General features: G+C 34.6%; 1 protein-coding gene across 1 annotated transcript in view; it reads left to right on the forward strand.

The window, feature by feature from the left end:
- The window catches only part of LOC135847091 (glutaredoxin domain-containing cysteine-rich protein CG12206-like), a 111,437-nt gene extending 100,781 nt beyond the window's left edge, over nt 1-10,656 (forward strand). Inside the window, exon 5 of the mRNA XM_065366498.1 lies at nt 9,537-10,656. Within this exon, the coding sequence (XP_065222570.1) occupies nt 9,537-9,710 (174 nt within the window). The 3' untranslated portion in view covers nt 9,711-10,656. The remainder of the gene's footprint in view (nt 1-9,536) is intronic.
- Nucleotides 10,657-12,254: the final 1,598 nt, after the last annotated feature.

Genomic DNA, 12,254 nt, shown 5'->3' on the forward strand with positions numbered 1-12,254 from the left:
TGTGATGTATACGTATATGTGAAACGATTAACACACACACACAGAAAAAAAGAAGAGAACAAAAAAAATACGATGAAACAATAACCATAAGGTATATGTGTGTGGATTGATTGGTATATATTCTACATTCGATCGAAGGAATGACGAGCGGTTTTCATTTATACGAGCTGCTAAACGATTACGACTTATTGTGATAATTTTTCGGTCAGTCTGTATGGTATGAGGTACACCTTATGAGCGAACGATTGTGAATAAATGCGTATAGTACGTATATTTATGTGTTGTATTCGAACGTTGGCTCAAGCAAAGATAATAATAACGTTTTCTCTTTAAACGATCGCACACCAATGAAAGTTTCATCGAGGTGGCATTTCTTCGCGTACCAACGACGACTCATCGAGAAAACAGGACAGTGTGATTGGTGATTGGTGTTGTGCTTTTATAGAAGTTTCGAGATTTCATTTTTGCAATGATGAGATAAATTTATATCTGACTCTGGAATCTCTATTAGGTGAGTTTTCGATTTTGTTTGCCCTTCAAAGCTTGATTATGTCTGATAATTCATTAAATTTCATCAATTTTGAGCCAAAACTGGGTGAAGAGCTTGTATCAGAAGTTCAGATGTGTGACGAAGTTATGTACAAAGGTTGATCGAAAAGTAACCCCTCCTGCTTTGTGGCGCACTCTACAGGAAGGTTACAGAAGTCGTTTTACACTCCAATCGATAGAGAATTTCATCAGCTTTCCAACGGTATGTTTGTGATTGTTGTGAGATAATCACAAGCGAACCTGTATCCAATAAAGTGAATGAAGGTTTCCGCACTCGGTTCATGCGAAGCAATTTCTGAATTTTCCACGATTTTCCACCTTCTGCTCTGTGTCGCGCTTCAGAGGAACGTTACATTACAGAAGTTGTTTTACACTCAATCGATAGAGAATTTCATTAGCTTTCCAATGGTATGTTTGTGATCGCTGTAAGATGATATCAAGCGAACTTGTGTTCAATAAAGTGAATGAAGGTTTGGTGCTCGTTTCAAGAAAACAGCAATTGAACCGAGCACCCAAACCTTTATTCACTTTATTGGACACAAGTACGCTTGATATCATCTCACAGCGATCACAAACATACCATTGGAAAGCTAATGAAATTCTCTATCGATTGAGTGTAAAACAACTTCTGTAACATGTCGCCAAAGCACAGGAAGTGAAAAAATTCAAAATTTTTTTTGCATGAACCGAGTGCGGAAACCTTCATTCACTTTATTGGACACAGGTTCGCTTGTGATCATCTCACAACAATCACGATCATACGGTTGGAAAGCTGATGAAATTCTCTATCGATTGGAGTGTAAAACGACTTCTGTAACCTTCCTATAGAAGGCGCCACAGAGCAGGAGGGGTTACTTTTCGATCAACCTTTGTATTGTAGGAGGGGGAGGGGTGAGACTGAAATTATGCCATCTTTTGCCACAGACTGTCCCTCCCTCCCCACCTCAAATCCAGCATTTTTCTTTCTAATCAGCCAGGTGTATTTTGAACAAATTTTGAAAGGGGGAGTTGAATATGTATGAAAATGTTGAATAATTTCAAATGTTCGAAAACGATGCTTTTATACTCGACAAAAAATTTGAATTGTTTATTGCAAGGTTAATACTCAATCAATCAATCAATCAATCAATATTTATTTATTTTTAAAAATATTTTGAAATTACAAAATATCTCCCCTATGAATTACGCAAGCGAGGGGCCTCCGTGGTAACATTGTTCATGCGAAAAAAAAAAAATTAACAGATTGAAGGAGGAGAGAAAAAAATAAAAAGAAAGAGAAACAAACAAAACCCACCAAAAAATAAAAAATAAATACGTAATTAAGCAAATGAAAGAGTATAAAACAAAACTAAAAGCTAAAAATAATGAACACACAGGAAAGTTTAACAAATTCATTTATCATCATAGAATAAAAAATGAGTGCATCTACAGCGAAATAACAGGACCTCACATACTATAAGCAAACAGAAGGCAGACATGTGATGTAATACTACCCAGTAGTCTGTAAGGTGTTTTTGCTCTCCAGTAACCACCTGACTAGTGCCAGGCAGGAGCCCAAACTTCTACTCATCACTGCATTAAAATGCTTTGGCAAGCACCACGGAGCCTGGGCACCTGCAGATCTGTCTCGTCGGTACCTAGGTAGGGGAGCAATGGTAATGGACGTAATGGTGTTATCAATTTTCCTCCACCTCGCATTCACATAAGCTCTAAAGGACCTATTCCTTTGTATATAGTCAATTGCCTGGACTTGATAGAGTTTTTGAATAGGCAGAATTTCTAGTTTTTGAAAATCATTGTTCGTACTTTCCCCCTTTTTTTACCTACAATGCTCCTAACTGTCCATTTTTGTAGAATATGGATAGGTAGGTTCTAAGTGACAGTCCGCCGATCCCCCCCCCCCCCCCAGATGAACAAGCCATACTGGAGCACAGATTGATAGAGGGCATAATAAATTTTTACCATGTGTTGAGTGCCAAAATTTTGTGCCAGGAAGCAAATCAAATAGTTTAGTTTTCTAAGTTTAGTTTGTAAGTATAAACTTTGTTCTTTCCAGATCAATTTGGAATCAATCATTATTCCGAGGTACCAAGTTGACTCAACTTGTGACAGGGGCATGCAGCCACATGGAGCCATTCGGGCTTTCATGCATGTAGCACCTAGACCCCCAGTCAGGGGAAACCCTATAGCCAAAACTTAACAATTTTGATTTGGATGAATTTGGTTTTAATTTATGTTGCCAGAGCCAGCCTCCCAATAATTTCAAATCTTCATTAATAAACTTAATAAGATCATCTTGATTTTTGGCCCTATTTACTAAAGTTGTATCGATCGTCTGCAAATCCATATGAGAGGCGTTTTGCGATATGGGTCCTTGTGGTGATTCGATGTTTTTTTTTTTATTGGCGATTCCAACTTACTTTTACATGAGAAATCGAATGGTGCAATCAGAGTTCACCTATCTCATCAACTTCTCGTTTTAAAAATTACTTGAACATGAATACTCAAAAACTCACATTTTTGGGAAATCAAAAAACAAAGTTTTTGTTTGTTTTTGATTTTAAAAAAAAGAAGAAAATGTCGATGGAAAAATTATTTTATTGTTGTTACCTATGTAAAATTTCATGGCGAATACAAATTTTGCGGTATTTTTTTGCGGGGTAGTCTGTAACTTTGTGTAAATTCGGCTGTTCACCACAAGGTCCCTTTTCTAAATCACAGATATCAGGCGATGATGCACAAATTTTGTCAAAATTTCCCATCCAACCTATGTGCAAGACAACACTGCACCCAAAAATTAAAAAAAAAAAAATTGAAAAAATCGAAGCGATTTGATGTTTTCTCTCTCCTGAAAAATCGAAATATCACCACAAGGGACCTTATTGCAAAACCCCTCTCATATAATGTCCCATTTAATTTTAGTTCGAAAATGTCACTAATGTAAATTAAAAATAGGATTGGTCCTGGTATGCTGCCCTGTGGTACCCTATCCCTACTGACAAAAATTATGTGATATAGCATGCTAAAATGCATGCTTTCATGCATAGCACAAACATGAGTGAATTTGGACTTTTTTCAAAAAAAGCATGTGATTCAGCCTGCGAATATCATGCGTAAAAGTAATGTTAAAGCATGTAAAATGAAATAAAAATTGAAAGATTTTTTGCCCTGAGCGGGGGATCAAACCCATGACACGCAATATCTATTTTTCTGCATTACCTAACCAACTCGGCCACTTCGCTGCTTGCAAAGAGTGGAGTTATTTCCCCATAAATGTTTGCACTTTTTGGACTTCGGAGAAAAATTTAAAAATTTAATAAGTTCACAACGCACAAACATTTATGCGGAAATAACTCCACTCTTCGCAAGCGGCAAAGTGGCCGAGTGGGTTAGGTAATGCGGAAAAATTAAAAACCGTTAGTCCCCAAGTTCAAATCTCGCCCAGGGCAGAAGTTTTTTTCAATTTTTCTTTTATTTTACATGCTTTAACATTACTTTTACGCATGCTATTCACAGGCTGAATCGCATGTTTATTTTTGAAAAAAGTCCATATTCATGCATTACGCATCAACACGCCTGTTTTTATGCATAATTTTGTCAATAGGGATGCACTACAGGTAAGAAATTCCCAATTTTATTCCCAACTTTAACAGCTTGAGTACTTCCCTTCAAATAGGATCTGAACTAGTCATGCTGCACACACAGTTCCAGAGCTTCTGTAAAAGAATCCCGATATCAGCCGTGTCAAATGCCTTACTGAGATCAAGGTATGCCGCCACAACACTATCACCCGCATCTAGACCATCGACTACCTCAGTAATATGATCAAACAGAGCATCACTGGTACTCTTCCCAGACAAAAATCCATACTGCTGTTTTGAAAAGAAATCTTTTGAATGCAGGAAATTTAAAATTTGATTTTTTACAACTTTTTCAAAAATTTGTGATAGTACTGAAAAAAGGGAGATTGGCCTGTAATGTTCCATAAATAATTTACTCTTGTTCTTATGAACAGGGACAACAATGGCATTTTTCAGAGACCATGGGAATCTTCCTTGATTTATTGATTTGTTTAAGACATCAGATACTGAAATCAAAAATCAAAAATTCACAATTTTTTCACGTTTTTTTTCAGCCTCTTGGCCTTTGAAAATCAAATTTAAAAAGAGAACAGAATATTTTCGATTTTGCTCGAACGAAGCGAGAACGAAAGCTTCAGAAAATATGTTTTTTCTCAATCAGTCTTAATCCGAACCTATTTTCTACTTAGAAAAGGGCACTTCAACTCTTTCAAATCCTACAACATTCTAATCAAAAACTCTATAAACCTATTTCGTGTCCAAAACATCTCACCTGTTGCTTTCATTTTTTTCCATCATCACAACATCTGGAGTAACACACGATTACTTAAACGTGCCTCCATAGATATTGTGCGTTTGAGTAAGTATTAAGCTTCATCTACGTACCTAAACTTATATCTCTCTAACCACGTAATAATTTCAAAATTAGTAACCGCATAACGAGAGAAATATAGGTACCATTGAAAGAAGAAAAAAAAACTCAACAAACACGTAGTGTTTTAATAATGCACGCGCATTACTTTCAATTTTTATTCTCCTTCATCTCGCAAGTCGTAGTAGTATTTCGCTAATCGATTCAGCACGATATTACACATATTATACATAGGTATCTCCGCACTAAGTACCTTCCCTGCGTATAGGTAAAGAGTACCTACACACTAATACGACTACGAATACATAGTACGAGTATAATGTCGTATACTATCCTTACAGTTCCGAATATTGAAATTTCAATTCATCATCCGTGAATTATTTTACCATCACGACATTGTATTCGAGTAGGAAAAGGTTACGCAGCTGGCTGGCGGGTAAAGTGAGCGTGAGCATATAGCATATCTCGTAGAATCTACTCGTAGTATACGAGTACTTGTGTTTAAGCATGCGATGGCGAATGAGGTGACACAATGCACACGTATACTATGTACGAGTATACTCACTGAGCCATGAACTGGCAACAATTTCCTCAATCTTCGAAATTAAATATCCATCAGGAAATAATTCGCCTTCACCGTCTGCTGCTCGCTGACGATGACGATGACGAGTCAGCAACGACGTCGACGCAGACAGGACGCACGTACATATACGAGTATTACAACCGTTAAATATCGATATGCGAAAAATCTCACTACCTCTCGGGCTGTTTCTGTTTCATAATTCGATCGCGAGCATTAGGGCATTACCGGTAACATGTCGTAGAATATCTAGAAGGAGGCGGTTTAAATCAAAGTTATAAATACGGATACGTAAATAAATTGCAAGCCAGATCGACGTTACCTACGATATTTTAGCACTTACGTTACCTAGTTTGAAAAGAAATTACTTATTTGGACGGAATCTGGTGCACTGAGGGTCAATTTGCAAATAAGAAAGGGTGGCGAGGAGGAGGGGGGTCAAAAAAATAATAGAAAAGTTAATTATGTATTACTCTGAACTTTTTACTAATTTTCATTGACATCAGATAAACGATGAAATGGATTAACTCTGATAAAACTGAACCGACGCCTGCAACTTGATGGTAGCCAACTTATCTGGCACGAGGTTCATTCATCATTTCTGGATTTTGAGCATAAGAAATCCGATGGAATAACATGAGAATTTGTTGAAATTACAATAAAATGAATAATCAGGCATTTACAAACCTGTGCTTTCAATTATTCACCCGAATTTTTGATTTCAAAATACCTAATGAAAAATTGTAACTGATTTCTGACGGGACTTTAGGAGGAAAAGTTTGGATTTTTCAAGAAAATAATTCCAAAATTTGTAAAAAATTTCTCACAAGTCTAAAAAAAACTTGCGTTGAAAGCCCCCCTCCTTCCAGTTTAAAAAAATAAAGAAATGGAAGGGGAAAATCGTGTTCAAAAAATTTTTATTTTTGCGTTAGAATTCTTGTGAATAATCTCACATTTAAAAAAAAACGTTTCCCGTTCCCCAAAACTATTTTGGTCTCTTATGGAGCCCCCCTTCCCCCTCCAAAGCTGCTCAAACTCAAGAAAAATGAAATGAATTAAAATGGGGAACTTTTTTTTTTTGGAAATTTACCAATACTGACTGAGAATGCTTCTAAATCACCCAAATTTGAATAAAACCCGTTTTCAGTCCCCCCTCCCTCATGCTTAGACAATGTTATAATTGTCTAATAAATAGCAAGTCCAACCCAAAGTTCAAAAAATCAAAAATAAATTAAATACTCCACGATCGCCGAATTTTTTCAAATTTTCATTTCCATCATCAGAATTCTTTTAAATAGGTAACCAAATTTAAAAAAAAAATGTACTCTACATCCCCCCTTCCCTCACAATACGAGCTATAGAGGCCAAGAGAAGTTTTTCATGAGAAGAGAGGTTCGGAACCATTATTTAATAAAAAATGATCATTTTTTTTAAAATTTAAAAAAATATATTTTTGAAAATCATTTTTTATGAAAAGATGGTTATTTAGAAGAGTTTTGACCAGAAATGGAAAATTTCCAAAATTCTGAAGGAACACAGTTTTTTACTATGTAAGTATTGCATATGATTTTCCTAAATTGGTGGGCTTCTTACAGGAGAACCAAAATGGATTGAGGGACCCATGGGAAGTTTTTTTTTTGAAAAGGAGGGTTCAGTCGGAATAATTTTCAATAATTTTTTTGTTAATTTTTTCCAATTTATGGGAGGTGGGGGTGGGGGAGGTTCATTCGAGGGAATTTCTATTTTTGGTGAAAAGAAGTCGAGTGAGGTTTTTTTATTGAAAAAAGTGTTGAAAGAAATTCTGATCCTGAAGTGAAAAATTGTCAGTAAGCTTTTAGAAGCTTTTATTTTTCATTTCTCCAATTATTGTTATCAATGAAGGTGGTACCAATATTATTTAGAAGGGGAGGAGGAATCATGGGAGGCTTTTCTCAAAAACAGGTCTAATTAAGCTAGATTTTCTGACCGCAAAATGCAAAATTTTCAAAAATTTTTGCGAACTTTCCTAAATTTTTTATTTTCCAGTTGATTTTTTGAAATTTTAATCGATCAATCAATCAATTTCATGTATTTGGTTCAGTTTTACAACTTTATCACAAACTGATAGAGGGGTCTATCTATGTAAAAGAATTTGTATTCTGAAAAAAGTGGAAAGGGGTTAGGAAAGGTTTTACCTAGTAAAGAGACTAATTCAGAATAAGTTTGACTTGGTGGAGAGGGGGGGGGGAGTTATACAAGGAAATTTCTATTTTTGGAGAAAGTGGTTCGAGGGAAGTTTTTTTTTTTTGAAAAAGTATTTGGAAAAATTCTGATCAGAAATGAAAAATTTTCAGAAAGTTTTTACATGTTTTAATATTTTATTTCTCAAACTAATTTTTAAATTAAGGGCAGCGAGATCAATATTCTTAAGATGGAGAGAGTTGTGGGAAAGTGAGGGATTTTCTTGAAAACGGATCTAGGTAGGTATTTAGGATGATTTCAATTTCTGATCAGAAATGCAAAATTTTCAGAAAGTTTTCACAGATTTTAATTTTAATTTCTTTAAATTGTTTCAATGAAGGATTGTTGAGGTGGAAGAGTGTCGTGTGAGGCTTCTCTGGGAAATTTAGGTGGACTTTTCTGACCAGAAATGCAAAATTCTCAAGAAATTTTCAACTTGCTTTGATTTTTGATTTTTTTTTTGTCGATTTCATTCAATGTAGGAGAGCTTATAATACAGGGGAAAATGTATTCTTAGAAGAAGGGAGAGGGGTTAGGGGAGGTTTCTCCTAGAAAAAGGAATACATTCAGAAAAATTTCAACCCAAAACGCAAAATTTTCAAAAAATGTCCAGACTTGAATTTTTTTGTTTGTTTGTTTTTTCAATTTTGGAGGAGATTCCGTACGAGAAAGTCAATATTTTTGAGGAAAGTGAGAGGGGGGGGTCGAGGGATGATTTTTTTGAAAATAGATTTCTTTGTAACGATTTTGACCAGAAATGTGAGATTTTCAAACACTAATTTTATACATATTTTTTTTATTGTTGATAATTTTATTGAGGGGGGGGGGGTCCATACGAGAGGACAAATACCGTTGGAGAGGAGGTGGAAAAGGTTTTATTCTAGACAGTGGGTACATTATGGTGGATTTCTGACCACAAATGCGAAATTTTTATTTCATTATTTTCTTTATGTTTTTCAATTTTGGAAAGCTCCGTGCAAAGGGACCAATATTATTTGGGGAAGAGGGAAGAGGGGGGTCAGAGGAGATTATTTTTTTCTGTAATAACACGTTTTATTTCAGTAGATTTCCGTCCAAAAATTCGTAATATTCAAAAAAATTACAGACTTTATCAATCTTTAATTTTAAAAATTTGTTTTAAACTTTTGGATGCTCCATACATAGAGATCAAAATAGCTCGTGGTGTGAGGAGGAGGAGGAGGGGGGTTATTAAAAAGTGAGGCATTTTGAAGAATTTTAACTAAAAATCAGAAATTTTGAAAAAAATGTTCACCGACTAGAACTTTTCTATTTTCAATTTCCTCAGGATGAGGGAAGACTCATACAAAAGGACTAATAAAACAGCGAATCAAGAACTGTACAATATATAAAAAAGGAGATAGAAGTAAAAATAAAAAAAATTGAAAAGTTTTCACAAGTTGATACAAATAAGAGCTTCCTTCTTGCAAATTAGGAAAGATAGGACTTTGGGAAACCATCTTGATTTAGAAGTTGACCATCTCATGATTTTCTTGAGATATTCATACCTAATATCACAAAAAGTGATCATCGTACACAATTTAATGAATTTCTTCTCCTATCATATAAGTAATGGTATATAATGTGTAGGTGTAGGTAATCTTCAACAATAGGTACGATAGGTTAATTTAATTCTACGATTAAAAATTAAAAATAGATACTCGTATACGACTTTATAATCTAATTACTCAATGATCTTTTTGTTATTGTTTTACAGAGCGCGGACGCGTTAAATACCTGTCAAGTATGCGGCGGTTACCATCTACTACCGTGTAATATGTGTAACGGTAGCAAAAAATCAGTTTATCGTAATAATTTCTCTACCGAAATGGTCACGTTGAAATGTATGAATTGCGATGAAGTCGGTCTAGTTAAATGTTATGCTTGCTAATTATCGCGCTATACCTACTCCTATATGTACTTACACTGCAGCTGAATTATAATTCCTTCTGTCCCTGTCCTCCCTCTTCATCCACGTGTTCACGCACTTGTGGCTTATTTTGTACCTATTTCCCTTATTCTTATAACGATGTGCTGCTTATGTTTCGCCCACCCGCGCCCGTGCCCGATATCTGTTTTAATTTATTATACATTCTTTTCGTTCGTCGTTACCTAATAACATACTATTTTATAATATTTATATATTTATGCATTCTCGTATGCAATTTATTTTCTAAGTTTACGTCGTGTACCTACGCGCGTTTGTTTATTAGTTTTAATTACGTGCCTGCCTATTTTTTGCTCCTCCTCTCGTCTCACCATCACCACCATGCCCCTTTGAGTCCAATTTTTACTTCGTTTATTTGTATTGTTCGTTGTTTTACGCCTCCTTCCCCCCTCCCTCACTCCCCTGTCCTCGAGTTCTTTCAAAAAGAGTTTTTTATATATTCGATTGTTGTTTTATATGTTTTTAGTTTTATTTTTCGATAAAATCGCTCGTCGTTATGAAGTTCTGTATAGCGTTTCGTGTGCTATAATTATAATGTTTGTAAATTCGATTCGTTGATCGTCGTACATATATATATGTACCTAGTGTTTGAAAAGATCAACTAATTGAATTCGTATCGAATCGTGTTGTTTTATTATTTCTTTTATAATTTTCAGACTAAATACGTTTTGTTCTTTCGATATGTGTGAAAAATTGAAGAATAATAAGAACAATTTGATACGTAAAGTACTTACTGTAAGACGATGTATAAATTATTATTTTATAACGTTCGCTTGTTTTTTTTATCCATTTTTCTTCTTTTTGTAACATATATTTATAATGTAATGAATTATTTAAATTTTTTTCCTTTTTTTTTTGTAATAAATAAAAATCATTTATAGAAAACTGATGGGTTTTATTTAGGAATTTGACTGAAAAGTAAGTAGCCTCAGCATCAGTTAAGTATTTATTGTTCATCACGCATACGAATTTCATCATCATTAGGTTCATTGCACATCCCTCTGATTGGGAGACGAAGAAGTTTAGATTGATTTTTACAATGAAATGCTCTCAACGACAACGTGCGTCTGAAAATGTAGCAAGGGAAAATGAGGAGTCAAAATTAAGATATCAAAATTTGAAACAAAAAATTTCTCTTTCTAAATCACATTCTCTGCATTGAACCCAAAATTGAAGCCTTTTTTACCTACAGGTATGCCACAAATTTGGGACGAATATGTCTTTTCCCCCCATTTTTTCTTCAATTTTACCAAGGTTACCTACAGACCTTGGGAAAAAGTCAATGCAGTTTAGAACAAGGTACAAAATCAATAATTAAAAAAAAAAAAAAAAAAAAAAAAAACAGAAAATGTACAAGTGATATCAGATTGAACAAATTCGAGTATAAGGAAATGCGCGAAGAATGCTACAAACATAATTTGAAAAAAAAATGGATGTAATTTGGAACAATGAAAAATCATGAAATCAAAAACTGTCCACCACCAGATAAAGGAACATTGTGTCAATTTTTTTGCCAATTTGAAAATTGAAAAAAATCGTACTGTTTTTTTACAAGAATTTCCCGAAAAATTGATACAGTATATCTACAAACATTGACCATCTACAATTTCCAGGGGAAAAATTTTAGCTCATAATCTAGCCTCAAAAATCCCACGAGTGTGAAAAATCAAGAAGTTCACTCTCTCATTCTAATTTATGATACAGAGGACGATTGAATTTTTCTAAAAAATTCCAAGTCTTGAATTTTGCTTATGTGCCAAAAATACAAAGTCAGCAAAAAATCTCACCTTTTGACTACATTGCCAATAATGGTCTCGTTTCTCGTTAAAGTTGTCAATAAAGCTTTGTTTTTTGTCAAAAATTATCAAAAGGTTCTTGCTTTTTCTTAAATTTTTTTTTGGGGGTGTTTATAATTGCAGGATTATTACACCCGTGGAAAGAAGGGTTTAGATTTGGTTTATTAGGTTGGTGTTTTTTAGTACGGTTATAAATTTCTGGATTTCTGAAGGGTTATCTGGAATGGTCATTGAATTTGGGTCTATTTGGAGAGATAGTCTTGTTTGCTGTAGTTTGGGACAGGTGAATAGTAAATGTTGGATGGATGTAGGTTCATTTTCACAGAATTGACAGGGGGGTTTTGGAAGTTTTTGGTAGAGATGGTTGTGTGTGATTTTAGAGTGACCTATTCTTAGACGGGTTATAATTATTTCTTCTTTTCTGTTTAGGTGATCAAGGTTCTTTCAGGGGTAGATTGTTTTTTTGTGTTGAAAAAGTTTGTTTGATGTCTGTGATGAACTGATGACCAGAAATTTTGCCATTTAGAGTGTGTATTTTGTTTAAAGAAGGATTTTATATCGTCAGGGGTGAAAATGATGAAGGGTGGGGGGTTAGTGGCTGATTTTGCATAGGTGTCAACAATTTCATTTCCTTCAATGCCGATATGACTAGGAGTATACATAAGGTGGATGGTGTGGTTTGAATTTTGGA

Source organism: Planococcus citri, chromosome 5 (assembly GCF_950023065.1).
Source record: "Planococcus citri chromosome 5, ihPlaCitr1.1, whole genome shotgun sequence".
Classification (NCBI taxonomy): domain Eukaryota; kingdom Metazoa; phylum Arthropoda; class Insecta; order Hemiptera; family Pseudococcidae; genus Planococcus; species Planococcus citri.